The sequence below is a fragment of the Amphiura filiformis genome, chromosome 13 (genome assembly GCF_039555335.1).
Source record: "Amphiura filiformis chromosome 13, Afil_fr2py, whole genome shotgun sequence".
Lineage (NCBI taxonomy): Eukaryota > Metazoa > Echinodermata > Ophiuroidea > Amphilepidida > Amphiuridae > Amphiura > Amphiura filiformis.
In genome coordinates, this window is record NC_092640.1 from 16,084,864 (window position 1) to 16,103,485 (window position 18,622).

General features: G+C 35.3%; 1 protein-coding gene across 1 annotated transcript in view; it reads left to right on the top strand.

The window, feature by feature from the left end:
* The window catches only part of LOC140168048 (alpha-catulin-like), a 39,976-nt gene extending 22,047 nt beyond the window's left edge, over window positions 1-17,929 (top strand). Inside the window, 5 exon segments of the mRNA XM_072191354.1 lie at window positions 8,039-8,242; window positions 9,515-9,592; window positions 9,595-9,696; window positions 10,751-10,834; window positions 17,618-17,929. Coding sequence (XP_072047455.1) covers window positions 8,039-8,242; window positions 9,515-9,592; window positions 9,595-9,696; window positions 10,751-10,834; window positions 17,618-17,821 — 672 coding nt within the window. The 3' untranslated portion in view covers window positions 17,822-17,929.
* The last annotated feature ends 693 nt before the right edge of the window (window positions 17,930-18,622 follow it).

The following is an 18,622-nucleotide window of genomic DNA, read 5'->3' on the forward strand; positions in this document are numbered from 1 at the left end:
TGCATTTGCATACATTCATAGTATCATACTTTCTTCTTCAATATCATAGATGTTTGTATCACATGGACACTGCATGGGTGTCATATGTACTATGTTGGGACATCACATGAGAATCATATTTATTAGCATGTCATTTACCAACTGTAGAAAAGTTTAAAGATCTATATGGGTGTGGAAGTTTTATGATGTCTGGAAACCAAAATTGGGGCATATACATTACCATATTTTATGCGGTATCATTTTCACACCACCCACATAGACATCACATTGTTTGTGATATTACATGCACATACAAAGGCATCACAAGAGTGTGATTGGGCCAGTATGTGCATGGGGTAATGTAGCTCGCTGGGTATTTAGTATCTGCAAACACCTATACACCACATGGACATCACATGGACACTGCATGTTTATATCACATGCATATCACATGTGCATCATTTGGCATTTCCAGTTTGTATTAGGTATCACATGGATAAAAGAAAGTATGGTTGTAAATGTAGAATGTAAAGATACAACTTTTTGCCATGATAGGTCATTGTATTTGTGAATGTCTGGTTTTTATTGGGAAATATACACTGTTTTGTTCTGTTTTCTTGTCTGCACTACTTTTTTCACTGCAACCATTAATGCACTTACACTGAATATCATTGAAATATATTATAACATGTTAACTCACTACACATTTCACCAGCTATTAGTTATTATTATTATTATTATTATTATTTTTATATTATTATTATTATTAATAATATCTTAATTATTATCTTTATTATCTATGAATGTATGTTAAGGCAAGCTTTATTTTTCATATATTTTGACATTAAGGGAAATTACTTTTTACCCTGACATAATTTTTTTCATATATTCTAATTGTGTGATAATATTCAATAATATAACCGTTATGTTAATTAATTAATTCACATTCAAATTTTGCATAAATTAATAAGCATATTTGAATAATTCAAATTTCACCAAATAATTATTATAGTAATGGTTGTTATTATTGTTATGGTGTTTTTTTTCATATTATTATTATTAAATTTCATCCTTTCTAATTATCAGACCAGGCAAAGAAATTTTTTTGTCTCAAAGCTTATGCACAATTTATTGAATCATTTTTCTACAGCCTCATTAATAATTTTTTGCATGTAAAGATCACTTTTCCACAAATTTCACTGAATATGTACTGGCAAGCACATGTTGACAATCATTTTATAAAATTTGAAAGAATTGTACATAAAATGGTCAAAATATTTGAATAGTGGGTTTAATTTAAGTTTTAAAAATAAACATGTACCACAACAAACTTATTATCAGCTTTGAGACACTGTTTTTTTTATTTGGTCTTAAATTGCTCAAAGTAATACTAAAATTTATGAGTGTAAAAACAGTTGTGGAAAAGTATTTGAATTGGTACAGGCCTATGTATGCTAAATGTGATATATTATACACATATATAGTGTACATTTGTATGAGTGTATGATGTAAAAGTATTGTCAGTGTAATTGATGTATTTTGTCTTTGTGTGTAAAAAAAGTTGTAGTTGTTTTATGTTCCGTTGGGATGGGAATAATCTCTCCATTCCCCTATACAAGCTTTAGATCCACATATGATTGATACCTTTTAATTAAACCTGGTAAAGCATTGATTACCAAATAAAGAAGATGGTATTTTTTTCAAAACATGTTTGCCAAAAAATTCAGATTTTTATCAGATTTTTCATGCCATCAGAAATTTGAAAAAAAAAAAACCTGCCAACTCTACTTGGTAAGCTTGTCCACTTGGTAGAACAGTGTTTTTTATTGCCTAGTAATAGTTGTACATACCCATAAATTATCTAAGTGTTGTGTTGTTATTGAAATAGATGTTGATAAATTGTAGGTACCGATTTCGTCAAATAAACGCCCCCTGGGGCGTTACATTTTCCCAAGGGGGGGCGTTTATTCAAGGTCAATTTTAGAACGATAATTCCGTTAAAATCATTAGGTAAAGTAAAACACACGCTAAAATGACAAATTATGAACTAGAAACACTGACTTCTGGCTCACTTCCGGGTTTCTGATCCAGATTTTCGCCACTTATTGACACTATTATCGACCATGTGCGCAACTTGGTAAGCTTACTACACAAGATAGCATGGAAATATCAGCATTTTTGAAACATCTTGGTTGAAAAAAGTGGTGTGGGGCATTTATTTGAGGGGGGCGATCCTGGTGGGGTCACTCCCTGGCAGGGGGGACACGTAGGACCGTTACCACAAGTACAAATTACCCCCTTTCGCAGTCGATTTCAAGGACAAATCATGAAAATTGACCCCTTTTTACTCCAAAACAAGGACAAAATGGTACTCTGAAACACCCCTATTTTTAGATTCGAAGACACATTTGCTATTTGGACCCTATTTCAACATTTCAAGGACGAGGCTTTTATGAATGTTTTTTCAGTAATTAACAGGGCATCACAGAATTTAAGAACATGTAGTACCCCTTGCATATAAATTGGCTATTGCAAAATTTGCATGAATTTATGCTAAGGCTACGCACGAAATAGAACCGAGAACAATATTGATCATGGGATGAGTACGAAGTAGGAAACCAAATTTATTCCTTATCTGGTCAGCTATCCACGGGATCGGGAGAAAATAATAACCCTTTTTTTTTTTTTTATTTCGTGGACATTTCGATGCGATAAAACACCCTATTTTTCCAATTTCACGGACAATTTTGTCCGCGGACAAGCCCTAAAAATTACCCCTTTTTCTGCGATTTTGGAAACGATCGTGCGGTCAGTATTGCAAGTTGAGTGACCCCACCGGGGGGGCGACTATTTGACGAAATACGGTATAGTATTGTATAAAGCTGAATTTATACTCCACTGAGTGATGAGCGATTGGTATTTGACCAACGAGGTAGGGTGCTTTTCCTGGTGCAACAAAAAGCACTCTACCTCATTGGCTAAATACCAATCGCTATCGCTCAGCGATGTATATAGTATAAATTCAGTTTTAGTCATGTAACTTGTTGTTTGTGAACTGTTTGTTATACTTAAGACCTAAATTACTATAGCACCTAATTTCCTATGATGGTTCTATTTATACAGTGACGATGCAAAGGGGGTATTTTGCCCTTTCCCTCCCAGTTTACCCCCGGTCAGGGAAAAATCACAGAAATCCACTATTTGGGGCAAAAATTGCCAATATTTGGGTCGAAAAGGCCATATGTTGGGAAAAAATATCACATTATTTTGGACAAAAACTATTTTTGTCCCAGCCCAAATTTCACTTTGCCCCCTGCATTTCCCCACACCCTCCCCCCCCAAAAAAAATATTTCTAATGTTGCCACTGTATTCATATAGTAAGGTTACTTCAAAAACATTATTTCAGTCATAGTGCCTTTGCCTTCTCCAGGCAGTGATTTTAATGATTTAATCCTTTTGTAAAATGTGTGTATTAGTGTATCAATAGTATGTGTTATCAAAGGATGTGATTATGTGAAAATACACTGTTTCCGTTGCAGAAAAGGGGGTTTATTTGTACAACTGTTTTTCACTCGATAATGTACTTAATAACTACTCACAATGGAGATGGTATAGCGCATGATAAATTTTTTTATGGGCTAAAGTCCAAATTTTGAAATACTCACCAAACTAAATCTGCAAATCAGATGGGCAGCTCCTAATTTATAGGATCCACAACAAATAAGTTTCCCTAATGCTTTTTGAAATAAAGATAAAAATATTTTATGAAATGTAAAAAGGTTTGTGTAGCCTTATTTGTTTTACACATGTGGACCAACTTATAGCATCTCTTAGTCACAATGGTTCATTATGTAAAAAAAGAGGCTGTTTAAAACGGTAGTGAACTTATAAGTTGAGGATTCTATGATAGTGCATATTCTCCCAAATGTATCATTTAAAAAATCTGCCTATCTGATTACTGGATTAAGTTTAGACCTATACACTAAACAATTTATAACTACACTACTAAAAACATAAAGGATCAGAGTCTGATTGCATTCTTTCTTTTTTGTTCACATGGTGCTGACCAAAGTGTTTATCAGTATCATGGGACTTTGTTATTCTGTAGTGCTGCCTGAATGTTACTGAATGAAATGACACTCGTCTAGTTTGCAATTTTTGTTTTTGAAAAATGTCAAGAAATAAGTCTGATCCTATATTTTTTCAAGTAGTACATATCTAGGTAAAATATGGTATTAGATAATTATAACAAGTGTACTTTGCAAGTGACTAACTTTGGAATTTAGAGTGCTCAAACCCATTACAGGTGAGCTATAGAAACAAATTCAAAGTATAGACCTTTGGCAAGGCAACCGTTACTTAAAATTTCACGGAGTACCCTCACTTACGATCATTGGGTATACCGATCATCAGACGGATAATTTGTCATTTGTCAGTAAATTCCAAAGTTAGTCACTTGTAAAGTACACTTGTTATAATACGCCCCCACTATTTTTAGTGGTTGAGCACTCTCGACTACTTTTGGAGTAGAGACTGTTCTGGCTGGCTTGGATTGTCCTGTTTTCGACACCACAGAATGTATATACTTGTATAAACATTTCTGTAAATTTGAAATCATGACAAATTATCCGTCTGATGATCGGTATACCCAATGATCGTAAGTGAGGGTATTCCGTGAAACTTTAAGTAATGGTTGCCTTGCCAGAGGTCTATACTTTGAATTTGTATTTAGATAATTAATATTTTAACATTTTGATAAAATATAGCTTATGCACTTTGAGTTAGTTAACTGCATGGTATGAAATTTTAATTACCGTAACCACTCGGGTATAAGCCCACCCCCCTAGATGGCAGATTTCACTTCAAAAACAGGGGTGGGCTTATAACCGGGGAAGGGCTAGTGCTTGAATTTAAATGTAAGAACAATCACCCCCCATTTGTATATGCCCAATGTACCAGTAATTTCTATCATCTATGTCGATTTCTTAAAATTATAAATGTGGAATGTTAATTATCAACTGATATTTTTTTATATTTGTTCTTTGATATGAGAGCAAATCATTGATTTGATTTAAGAACTTGGCCAAAATTTAGCACTGGGCTTATACCTGAGTGCACCGGCCTTGTTCCCAGAATGTTTTGAAAAAGAGGGGGTGGGCTTATAGCCGAAGGTGGGCTTATACCCGGGTGGTTACGGGTACTGTAATTTAAGGGGAAAACTTTTCCAGAATGATGGATTTTTAACACTCACTAATTTATATATAAAAAAAGATGAACACATTAATGGTTTATTCCAGTTGAAATCCATACACCTTCTATGGAAGACATGACCATAAACCTTCCACACAGGGAGGTAAATAGATTTCAAATGGAATCGCCCATTCAGGTAACCCCATATGAAATTCATGCACTGTGTGTGGAAGATTGAGGTCATGTCTTTCACAGGGGGGGTGTATTCAAACTGGAATAGTAAGGGTCAGAGTTAAGAAATAAAGGGTAATGCTTTATCCTTTACACCCAAATAATGTGTCCGAGGCAGTAAAAACGTAAATAATGGGTGAGGCGCAGCCGAACCCATTATTTAAACATTTATACTGCCGCGGACACATTATTTGCTGGAAAGGATAATGCTGCACCCTTTATTTCTATTCTATTACCAGAAAATAGTGCGATTTAAAGAGAAAATATCATTTTTTGGCACAAATATTTTAAGTTGTTTACTTCAAGGTGCAGCAGCGTGCTGGCGAAGTGACAACGCGTGATCGCGGAAATATTGCACGCGTAACCAAGCGTAATGCTGTGCGTAGAATGTGTTACGGCGCTTGACCCGTTATTGCAGAATAATGGGCTCTCACGTGACGCGTTTCAACAAATCACAGTGCGCGATTTTGAATAATGGGTCGTGGAGGTAATAGAATTATATATAATGGGCTATACCCATGCAGTTGCTACCCAGTTGGAACCCAGTTGAAATCTATATACCCCCATGGAAGACATGATCTATTTGGAATTCACACTGTATGGAAGATTGAGGTCATGTTTTCCATAGGGGGTGTATGGATTTCAACTGGAATTGCATATTTCAAATGGTTTGAGATGGGAGGGAAGAAATAATCCATGTCTTAAGATGCCTTGCACAGTTGTTGGAGAAGGACCTGGGCACCAAATTGCACAATACATATTTATGATTCCTAAATCTATTTTGAGTTTTAAGTTTAATGATAATTTAGTTTTGGTTATGCTTGCATGTTGCATGTTAGTTGTACGTTGTAGATTGCATGATTAGGTGGTATGCAACATGTTTACACTTTACACTTAAATTTGATTTGCAACATCAGTTTTCTTTCAGTTGAAATGTAATATGCTACAATATTGTAAGTAAATATTTTGAGAATGAAGGTATTGTTATTAGCTTCCATGCATCTGCTGTTTCGTATAACACAAGTAATGGGGCATTCCAGTTGAAATTCATCATACACCTATGTAAGACATGACCTTAATCTTCCATACAGGGTGTATGAATTTCAAATGGAGTTACTGTATAAGTGGTAATTTCGCGAGGGTTTTATTTTCGCGAATTTCGCGATTAGAGATCCAACCGCGAAAATAACACCTCGCGAATGTATGCAATAATGTATTACAAGTATAGGAAGGACTGGGCAATCGTGAAAATAACATTCAGCGAAAATGTGTCTCTCACTCCAAATCGCGAAAATAACTGTATGCTGAAAATTACCACTTATACAGTACTTGACTTCATTTGAAATTGATACCCTCTGTTTGGGAGATAATGTCATGTCTTCCATAGCAGGTGTAATGGATCTCAACTGGAATAGCCCCATGCTCAGTGGCTTTAGTCAGAATTTCAAGACCAAAGGGGAGGACACAAACTTGCAAATGCACCGACAGACTAAAAATGCCGACATTTTCAGAAAAAATGTCACCTAATCAAATTCAATTAGTTCAAAAACTTAATAAGAAGAAAGTTGTGTGGGTTGTTTTTTGTTTCATATTATTTTACTGATGTTACAGTGATTTGGCAAAACATCTTACCATTATCAGAATACTTTTACTTTAAAGTGGCAAAAATATACTGCTGGGTTGCAATGAACCGACAGACCAGCCCTTCTTTGGCTACGCCACTGGTAATATCTTTATTTTTAGTAGAAATATAAGGACAATGCCGAATTGTTAAAAAATGAAATAGAGTGTTATTGAGATAGATGATAGATGCATGGCAACTCTTGATTCAAATAACATGACGGTATTAATAAATAGATGGGGAAATGAAATCCTAGATTTTGTCATTTACCTGAACCTGGGAAAGTGAAAGGGATTGGTTTGAGCTTTGCATCATGAGCTTCATGTTCATCAACAATCACGTTGTAGCCCTATATCATCTCAAATTGCTTCAAGTTTCTTAGTTGTATGAAAATTTAGATTACAGATTAATGATTTCAATTGATAAGTTAGAGGTTCTCTGTACCATTTTCCACTCTGATGTGGCAGTGGCGTCAATGCGTTGAGGTAGGCTGTTGCGCTCGTGCATCTATGCTGCGTCTTTAAGCAGAATTTGTGTACACCAGAGCTTTGAGCGAACGCTAGCGATTAGAGGCTGTGCCCAGTGAAAAATCTTACAGGTACTCTCTTCAGCGAACAGAAGTTTGATGAGCTGAGAGTACTGTGTATGTCTTGTAATACTTTTTTTAGGGAATCCAGTCCAAAGTCACAAATCATTCAGTTGTTACTGATCTGAGATCTAAGCAATGATGACTTAGCCATATTAAAATAAATTAATTAGTATTTCTAACTTATTTGATTTATAAATATTTATTGCTTAGGCTTGTGCAATTTCTTAACTCTATCAGGACCAAGCGTATTTCAGCATAGATCTTTTCTGGAATTAAAGATAATAGCAGTTATGTTTGTTGAAAATATTTTTATTAACTGCTATGTTGAAATCAATATTTTGGTTGATGTATTCGAAGAAAAAAAATAGAAATAAAACCAAGAGTTTCTAATTGTTATCTGCTATCTAATCTCTTCTACGAATTCCAGGAACAAGCTAAGATTGCCAAGCTTGGTTTGGAGATGAAACTGATGACATCGGAGCTCGACGCGGAGACTGACAAATGGGAAGAACCCGATAACGACATCGTGAAACGAGCCAAGAATATGTCAAGCATGGCCTACTCCATGTACCTGTTTACCAGAGGGGAAGGATTACTGAAGACTACACAAGATTTATTTAAACAAGCTGAGGTGAGGACATATATAAAGTCTGCGCAAAAAGTAACGCAGCTGTTATAAATACGCCTTCATTATATTTTAACATAAAAGGACGGATGATTAATACGCACATTTGGATACCCTATTTGTCCAATTTTGTTCATTATTATGTTTTGATGGATCCAAGTTGTGATAATATTGGATCCAAAACATAATAATGATAAAATTGATGTTTTACTTAATATTTATTGGTCTCGCTATGAGTTGTAAAATATTGGACTCGACTACGTCTCGTCCAATATTTTAAAACTCATAGCTCGACCAATAAATATGGGCTCAACCGATCCAATTTTATATCAATATTAACAACACAACATTGTTTTGATAGAACAAAACCCGAATTTAAAAGTTGCAGCTATTTGTATTGATTTGAAGTCAGCGCGAAGATAATGGAGAGTTATACGTGCCATGCTTGTGTATTAACCATTGATCGCTGTAAACTGCAACTTTTAAATGCAGGTATTTTACTTTAAAAGCACTACTGTGTTGCTAATTTTGAACATCATTTGACAAATGAGGTATCAAAATGCGCGTAATTAAATCATCCTTCTTTCTATGTTGAAATATTGTGGAAACAATTATTAGTTCTGAAGCTATAGGCGTATTTATAACAGCTGCGTTACTTTTTGTGCAGACTTTAGATCCTGTTTACACAGAGCCTGATGAAGTCGAATTTGAACTAGACTTTGTGTGTGTAAACAGGGTCGCCACATTTTTAACTCGACTTCAGATGTCGACTTCTAATGATGACCCTGAGCAACTGTCAAATTCAAACTCCTTTTGATGATGACATCATGAGTAACAAAATGATAAATTATAGTAAATGCAATTTTCTCAAGCTGAAATTACATAAGCCAATAAGCTGGTGACTTGCATTAACTGGTACTTGCATCTTTGGCAAGTGGAAGGATGTGAGAGGTAGACCAAAGTTGTAGGCCTGGGGTCCATTTCAATAAACTTTTAACCCTTCGTAACTCAAGTAATCGTTCGTAAAGTTATGAATACCCAATACTATATGTAACTTTACGAAGGGTCTCTGTAGTAAATCTCTATTACTTACGACGGGTACCGTTCGTAAGTTTAGTGAAATGGAACTTACGACTTGTTGCAAGTTATGAACAATTTCGAGACTTACGAAGCTTCGTAAAGTTTAGTGAAATGGACCCCAGGTTTGTTCGAGTAATATGTCAGGTGGATACTAAATCAGTAGTGTTTGTAACTATTTTCTTTTTTTTTATGTTTCAGTACTTTGCTGAGGAAGGCAACAAGTTATATCGCTCAGTGAAGGAATTCGCTCTGCAAGTGCCTGACTGCCCCATGCTTGAAGTGACTTAGTTGCTCACTTAGAGCAAATACCAACGTATTGTCAACAGCTCAACTTTACAACAAAGAGTCCTGCTTCTGGCAAAGTGGCTACATTCAATAAGGTGAGAACCATGAAATTACTTAGTCATGAGGAAGGGATCAGAGAGCTATTCAGAGTGGTGCCCATGCAAAGTGATTTGGGCTTTTATAGCAAATATTAACATATAGTCACAATTTTACAACAATAAGCCTTGCTTATGGGACTGAAGGATCTTTTGTAAGTAAGGTGAGTGGCATGAGAGTTACTGGTCCTGAGGAGGAGATCCACTCAACACCGAGCAAGTTGCTCACTCAAAGAAAAAACAGTATGCTCTTATCAACTGAACTTATAACACTGAAATAAATTAAAGGTGTTCTAGTGTTCAGTGTGTGATAATTTGTCGTTCTTGGTATTGGTATGCTGTGAACTTTGTGTGATCATCATCCAGGCATCATTTACTTTTATTGTTTGAATGATAATTAATAACGAATACCTAAATAAAGAAACGACCAAGTCTGTATTTTTTTCCAAATTGAGTTAAACATGGGAAAATGTTGCTTTCATACAAGGGTATCTGAATGACAGGCCCAAATTCAATCTTGAAGTACTTTCATGTAGTGTAGGAAAGCATATTGTCCATGTGTATGTATGGTGGGAAGATATGCATATGAATGTAAGAATGATCCAAATCATATGCAAATATTTGTGTGGTTTGGCAGAGTATTTTTTTGTGGGGGTGGGGTGTGTTTGGTAGTGTGGGTAGGTGTGTGTGGGTGGGTGAGGTTAAGAATTGAGATGTAACTCTTGGTAGAGTGTAGTGTTAGGCTTATACTGGGGAAATAAAACACCGGTGTATGAATATAAGAATGACCCAAGTCCAGCATCTTTAAAACCCCTCTGTGAACTGACACAAACCCAGGTTATCATGCAAAATACTGTTGTACTGTGTATCTGCATATTTAACTTGTCCCAAAAACCAAGAACTCATCAAATAAAAAATAAAATTATGTGAAGTTTTTATTTTCTCCAAAACATGTCTGATGGACTTGGATGGTTCCTGTATTCAGGTATTTGATTGTTTGTTCTAATGTATTATATAAGAGCTATAACCTATGTTTTTATTACTACTTTTTCAGGTGGATTGTACAATATTAGAAACCAAGAACCTAATGTCTGCAATCGGCAAGCTGGTTCCGCTATGTTATTCCCTAGCTCTCAAGGTAAATCATATAATTACATTGTAATACTCAGTGATCAGAATTGCCATAAAATTATATTCTTAGATAAGTAAACAAAAGTCTGACATAGAGTTTATTTGTCAAATTTGTCAAACTCTCAGAGGCTGCTTAGGTGGCCTTTTTCAAGTTTATTTGTCAAAATCTCAGAGGCTAATTTGGTGACAATTTTTGAGTTTATTTGTCAAATTTGCCAAACTCTCAGAGGCTGTTTTGGTGACCATTTTTGAGTTTATTTGTCAAATTTGTCAAACTCTCAGAGGCTGTTTTGGTGACCATTTTTGAGTTTATTTGTCAAACTCTTTAGAGGCTGCTGTGATGACCATTTTTGGTTTATTTGTCAAATTTGCCAAACTCTCATAGGCTGATTTGATGACCATTTTGGGTTTATTTGTCAAATTTGTCAAACTCTCAGATGCTGCCTTGGTGACCATTTTTGAGTTTATTTGTCAAATTGTCAAATTCTCAGATGCTGATTTGATGACCATTTTGGGTTTATTTGTCAAATTTGCCAAACTCTCAGATGCTGCCTTGGTGACCATTTTTGAGTTTATCTGTCAAATTTGTCAAACTCTCAGATGCTGATTTGGTGACCATTTTTGAGTTTATTTGTCAAATTTGTCAAACTCTCGGGAGGCTGTTTTGGTGACCATTTTTGGTTTATCCTTTGTGTAAAACTGCATGGAATTAGCCTAGCACAGAAATTTTCTATTGACGGATTATACATCTTTATACCGTAAACTGCCGAATTCCTCAATGAAGTCTTTACACTAGTCTAACTCATGACAATCTTACACCAAGGATACACCCAACTTTTTCTATTCTCTCCTGCAAAGTGCTAACAACTTGTCTGCCCAAGTCTTGTGCAAGTGGTTCTATATATATTTATATATGTATATCTATATCTGTATCATTAGTTAAGGATAATTTTTTTAATGATAAGTTAACCCTAACAGAACTAGGACTCACTAAAGCTCACTATTAAAACCGCTCTGCGTGCACGGATTCCACGGGACTTGATGGCTTAATCAGACCAAGTCATATATACCCAGGGAATCGTTGGCGGGCCAACGTCACCTGTGTAGCTACATGCTGGGGATCTTCTGCGTGGCATGCGAGGGGTCCGAGGTTCGAATCCGGGGTGCCAAGTGACTTTCTTCTTCATCTTCTCTCCTTTTTCGTTCCTTCTTTCCCTTCCGATAGCCAAAAAACCTCGGGTAGGGTTAGGGTTAGTGACCATGCATATTTTCCCTATATGCCTTCTTAACCCTAACAGAACTAGGACTCACTAAAGCTCACTATTAAAACCGCTCTGCGTGCACGGATTCCACGGGACTTGATGACGCAATCAGACCAAGTCATATATACCCAGGGAATCGTTGGGGCCAACGTCACCTGTGTAGCTACATGCTGGGGATCTTCTGCGTGGCATGCGAGGGGTCCGAGGTTCGAATCCCGGGGTGCCAAGTGACTTTCTTCTTCATCTTCTCTCCTTTTTCGTTCCTTCTTTCCCTTCCGATAGCCAAAAAACCTCGGGTAGGGTTAGGGTTAATATTGTTACAGGTGCTATCAGTAATTTGCTAGAAATCAGAAAATCAAAAAAATTGGTTAAGAAAAATAAGATTTTTGCATTTTTCTCATAAGTATAATATTATTGTGACCAGATCTGGTCCAATCAGGCTAAAGTCTGCAATAATGAAACTAAGATACAGGCATAAATGAGTAAAAAAAAAACCCCAAAAAACATAGGGAAGTGAATATATAAAAGGTTATAAAAGGTTTTTAGTTTTAATAGAATAATGGGGGATGAGGCTGTCGATCAGATCAATGAACTTTTAAGGGTGAAAATTGTTCTTTCATCGATATTCACAGATGGTAGTTCACACAAAGAAGGAAAGTGCACATTTATTAAATCTACTTCCTATTATATGCACTTCAGCATGTCATAATTCATCATATGCACTGGTCTTGATCCCAGCCAGCTTGCTTTCATTCGTCATTATATAAACCGTCTAGCCATCACTGATTGGATAAAGGTTTTGCAATCTAATGTGACAAGGCTTTCAATTGGCTGAAATGCGATTTCAGATGTTGCAATAGTACTAAAAAAAGCCAGTATGATCTTTTTACCCTACAGACTCGAGTATAGTCCCACCCTTTTTTAGGTGAAAACTTATCTAAATTGGGGAGGGGTGGGACTATTGGACTATTTATTTATTTTGGTTTTAGCCAATCCCAATGCATTTTGAAATCATTAATAGACATGACTTGCAACACAAATATAACTTTGCATATTGAAGACATAAGAAACTATTTATTTTTTTAAGTCTACCATGAATGACCCAGGCATTTAGCCCTAGATCTAGGGACATTCCAGATCCAGACAAAATGTTAATAAAACAAAAAAAAATGTTTTTTACAATTTCTGGAAATATTTGAAAAAAATTATTAGAGGTGGGACTTTACTCGAAGATGGGATTATACTTGGGTCGGTACGATAATTCCAAACTTGAACAGAAAATATATAAGCTTCTTAGCTTTAGCCTTGGATTGACTTGAGTGACCCCAGATGGTTTGTTGACCCCGGATGGTTTGTTTAGCGATGAAGGAGCACAAGTCCGCTGGCACCGAGATGGAATCTGTATTTGTTCATGAAAACATAAGCATGATGATGATGATGATGTCAGTGGTTTCTGTCACTAACTACACAAATCAAAAAAAGAAAGTCCTCGCTACTTTGAGGGCTATAATTTTGAGCACAATTAACCTAAAGCCATGATGTATGTTATTGGTTAATTTCAATTTTATTGCTTTAAGTTAAAGTAGTGGGAACTTTCTTTTTTGGATGTGTTTATATGATTATGAAGTGTAATTTATTCAGTCCAAGAATGTTCTTGTGTCTTGTCCATTTGTATTTGAATGAAAATATGGTGTATAGAGGTTTAATTTAATAAGCCCAGCTTAAGATAAGAATGTGCTTATATCTCTTATTCGAAGTTGTCTTTGATGCAACTTTGCACAGTATTTTTTGTGGGACCTGTGAGCACATCAGATACACCAAATTGCATTCTGAATACGAGGAATGTCTTTCTGATATCAAATATTTTGATTTTTTTTTTGATTTGCAATATAATACCAATTTTATGGCAAATTATTCCGAATTGACATTTTTGATGATTAACAGTCCCTAAAGTATGTCTAATAAAAATTCTGTGCAAAGGTGGGTGACTGAGCCCTTAAGGTTAAGATGCTAACTAGGTTTGCATTTGTAGATAAATATGTATTAATTTTTAAGTGAAATAACATCTTTATAATGCCATTTTATTATGGCATTGCAAATTGATAATGCCCCCTCACTGTGTTATCTAAACAGCAGAAACCGCAACAATCAGGGTCTTCTCAAGTAAACTGCTGCGATTCGACTGGTCCTTCGTGACCCGATATGACCTTTGACTCGGCAGGTTGGTTCAGACTCCACGTCGTTATCTCAGCACGCTTAATTTTTTTTAAGTTTTTGGTTTGGTTATATATTCCATAATTATTTTTCTTTGTTTAATTTTTTTGAACTAATGTAGAGAATTGATTCAGGATTGAATTATTTTGCTGTGTGATCTAAGTTTAGACCCCATGAGCACTTAGAACTGTTTTGATTGATTATAAAGAGGGCTATATCATATATTGAGCCAATCAGAGATATGATAAGAATAGTCAGTAGAGCTGAGGGGGATTAAGCTTGACATTTCCAAGAGATTTAAAAGCTCCCTTTTGATTGGTTAGTCAGATTATTAGATCTGGCTATTAACCAATCAGATGTGGGCAAAGGAAAATTCAGGGCATCATTATTATAGCTGTTATTTTAAACTCAATGTCCTTTTGCATAATGAGGGAGAAAGACAAGAGCACCAAGTCCCCTTATACATTTTGAACCTTTAAATAAATCAAATAATGAAGGTTAATTTTTGTTTTATAATCACAGATGCCAACTATTATTTGTTGTTGATTTTGATGTTATTATTATTGAGCAATTAATTTAACATTTTTCATCATACAGCACATACAATAATTTGTTTGTTCGTTGATAGAGCATGATGTCACTTCACTAAATGCATTTTTTTTCTTCATATTTTTGAATAATTGATTTGATCAATGTAACTGAATTATGCATCATTAGTGTGGATTAATGAATATGCATGCAGCATTTCACTTCTTACGTTTGCCTTTTTATGTCATATTGATCTCTTCCATTTGAAATCTGTGCAAACCTATGGACATGTCTTTAATCTTCCACACAGGGGGTGTGAATTTCAAATGGGGTTACCTGAATGGATGACTCCATTTGAAATCTACACCCCCTGTGTGAGGAAATAATGTAAAGTCTTCCATAGAGGGTGTATGAATGTCAAATGGACTAGCACATTTACACAGTCATGTCTTGGACATTTGAATAAAAATAAGCACTTGTGTTCACTGAATAGATTCACCTGGTTTGATTCCAGGCCTGTCTGCAATAGCTGCCCTATAGACAATTTGACCACTCCTGCATTCTATATTGTCATACATGATACCTGGCAGCTATTGCAGATAGGCCTTTCTTGCTTTAAACACAGATGAAGATTCTTGGAAACGATACCAAAATGTACTCATTAGTTACTATGTTTCACTTTGATTCATGATCATTTCCTCCAGTTGGATGAATCCTGACCACAGAGTTACAGATAGTTATTAACCCTAATCCTTATCAAAAACCTAAACTTCACCCTAACCTAATCCCAACCCTAACCCTAAATCTAATCCTAATTCTTACCTAATCCTAGCCTAATCCTATCCCTGTCAGTAATGCTAATGCTAACCCTTACCTTATCGCTAACCCTAAATCCTAATCTAAAATGCTCTAATCCCTATACTATGATCAGCTAGTAATAAGCAAGAATTGTTCGGTTTTTGTTACTGCGCAAGTCAATAAAGTCCCAACTTTCGCCTGCATAAATCCACAAAAACACACGTCTGTCACGCAATACGCAAAGTGCAGTTCGTGTAGGTGCTACACCCAGCTGTTTGTACGCCATTCTATATCAATCCACGATGTTACAAGTCCTGCTTATTACAAGCTGATCAGAGTATATCTTTACCATTTTTGGAATAATAACCTGGTTCATTGTCCCTATGACCAAAATGACAACTCTACATCCTCTGTGGTCGGGATTTGTCCAACCGGAAGAAAGGTTCATGAATCAATATTTTGTTTTGCCCCCAAAAAGTAAAATCGTTTAGTGAGTAAATTTTGTTTTTGTGTTAAGAATCTTCACATTTAAGTATATATTATTCTGCAAGTCCAACCAATATTGAACAAAATGTGCATAATTTTGTAAAATGTCCAAAGATTTCCGATGACTATATAGGAGTGATGTTTGACTGCATGAAATGTGTGTTAATTTGTAAAAATGGTGGTAAACAATAAATATAAAAGGTTTTAAAATATAACTTTAGAAATAGCATTTTTCTCGCAGAATTAGATTTTGATTTAATCTTTGACATTTACACCAGATTTGTTATATTTAGAGGGAGGGGAATGCTCAGATTACCAAATTTCCTTAAAAAAAAAAATTGTTGTTATATTTCCAAACAAAGTGAGACTGAGACTGTTTTTGACAAAATGACCTATCCAAAATTGTTCTAGAAAGGTGTCTTTGATAAACATAATTATACCAGATGTCCAAAAATGTGGCCAATGTCTGCATGCGTATGGCCATTTCAACCAAGTACTTTTCACAACCAGTTGAGTTTGCATACGCACACAAATGGCCATTTGTACCAAATACTTCTTACACCCAGTTCAGTCTGTGCACACATGTGTATGGCCATTTACATGGCCAAAATTACCAAGTACTTCTTGTACCCAGTTCAGTCTGTGTGTGCATACATACATGTATTGGCCATTTGTACTGAATTCTGAATACTTACAACATCTATCTTGACTATCAATGCCTAATTTGGTTTGATTTACCACAAAGCGTTGTAAATTGTGATTAAAAAGAAATGAATAATATTGAAAATCATTACATGTACAACATATTCCGAAGACTTGTTTGACACTGAAGAAAATTATACCACTAGTAATCTATCATATGTGACCATCCACCATGAATAGACTGTAGTGTCGGCACAGCTTGTTTTGAGATATGATTCATTAAACTTGTCGAAAAGCAATAGAAAACAAAGGATTTCTTAACACTTTGACTGACTTTTGTTTCTACTACCTTGCAAACAGACAACAGGGACAGGTACATTGTAAGGCTGATTTTAAGGAGGATTTGCCTGTCCAATATCTCAAAAAGGTGAAAACACCAACAATACAGCCCATTTTTGGCGGACAGTCACATATTAGACAATTATTTACCATAAATATATGTTGATTTGCTATATTGTTAATGCAAAATGCGATATATCTAAAGGCTGCTTTGTGTATAACATTACGTCTTTGGGCAGGAAAAACCTATACGTCATTGTCCCCTGAACATGTTTAAAGCAAAACCTCTTATGTGACCTGTTGGCAGTTTTGTTTTAAACATGTTCAGGGGCCAAAAGTACATATGAGGTTTTTTCAGCCCAACAACATTTTTTTTATCAATAACAAAAGTGATAAAAAAAACATGGGGCAGCAATGGTGTGTATCGTGTTTTGTGACTGAACGTGTATCTAAACATCAAATAATACAACTATAACTATGTATGTTTCCATTTTTATCTCCCTCTCCTATTAAATCTGCAGTACCAGATTGTAACGCCTGATTCGCCTATTTCCAAGTGGCGAACAGCGCCCCCACCCATGATGGATCTTCGTAGCAATGGTGATGACTTGGATTCAGTAGGAAGCTATGAGAGCAGTCGTTCCAGCGGGAGTTTGCTAATGAGCTCGTCAGTACAGAAACCCATGCAGAACCTGAACGCTTTTGAAAGAATTACAATTGAATGACAGTGACAGAGAGGGTAGATTAGAGGTCAAAAGGTCAGCTAGGTTTGAAAGGTAGCATTGGTCAAAGGTCATGGGTGATGTAGACCTGCTGAAAGCTTTTGAGACAAAATCTAAATTTTAATAAATGTTAAGCATTTCATGCATTTTTTGCTTATTGATTTGTTTAGAGCCAAACCAGCAAAACTGATTTTTGTGTATTTTGACCTTTGACCTTAAATGTGTTGGTACTTTGAATTGCAGTCTTTTGTTGCATGATAAGTAAAAATAGTACTGTTAATGTTTACCAAATATTTTATATTGTGTTTAATATGGCTGGTCCTCTTTATGATTCGTTTCTTTCATACTTTCGTTAGTAAATTCTTCATTTGCAAAGGTTAAAGGTCAAAAACAAGGTTAAAGTTCAATCACTTGCCCAATGTTGCCTTTCTTTCCTCTGCTGCTCAAAATGTGAAATTGCAATGTAAAATGTACAAGATGTGCTATTTTTTAAAAAGAAATATGAATTTATATTACAAATAATTACATTACTTTTTTGTATTTAAAGGCAAAATATTTACTGTACAGCATTTGAACAAGGCCAAGGCTAAATTCAGCTTTGTGTGGTATCAAGAAGAATTTACAAACTTTTTTGTTGTTGAAATTTTCACTGCTTTTATCAGAAATTTGCGGGATTTCTCTTTCTGCAGTCAAAATAAACTACAGTTACAGTGCTAAAAGTGATAACCAAACATGTATATTTTGAAGTACCATAATCATCCGATATTGTTCTGGCTTGTATTTTGGTTGGTAAAATCTGTAAAA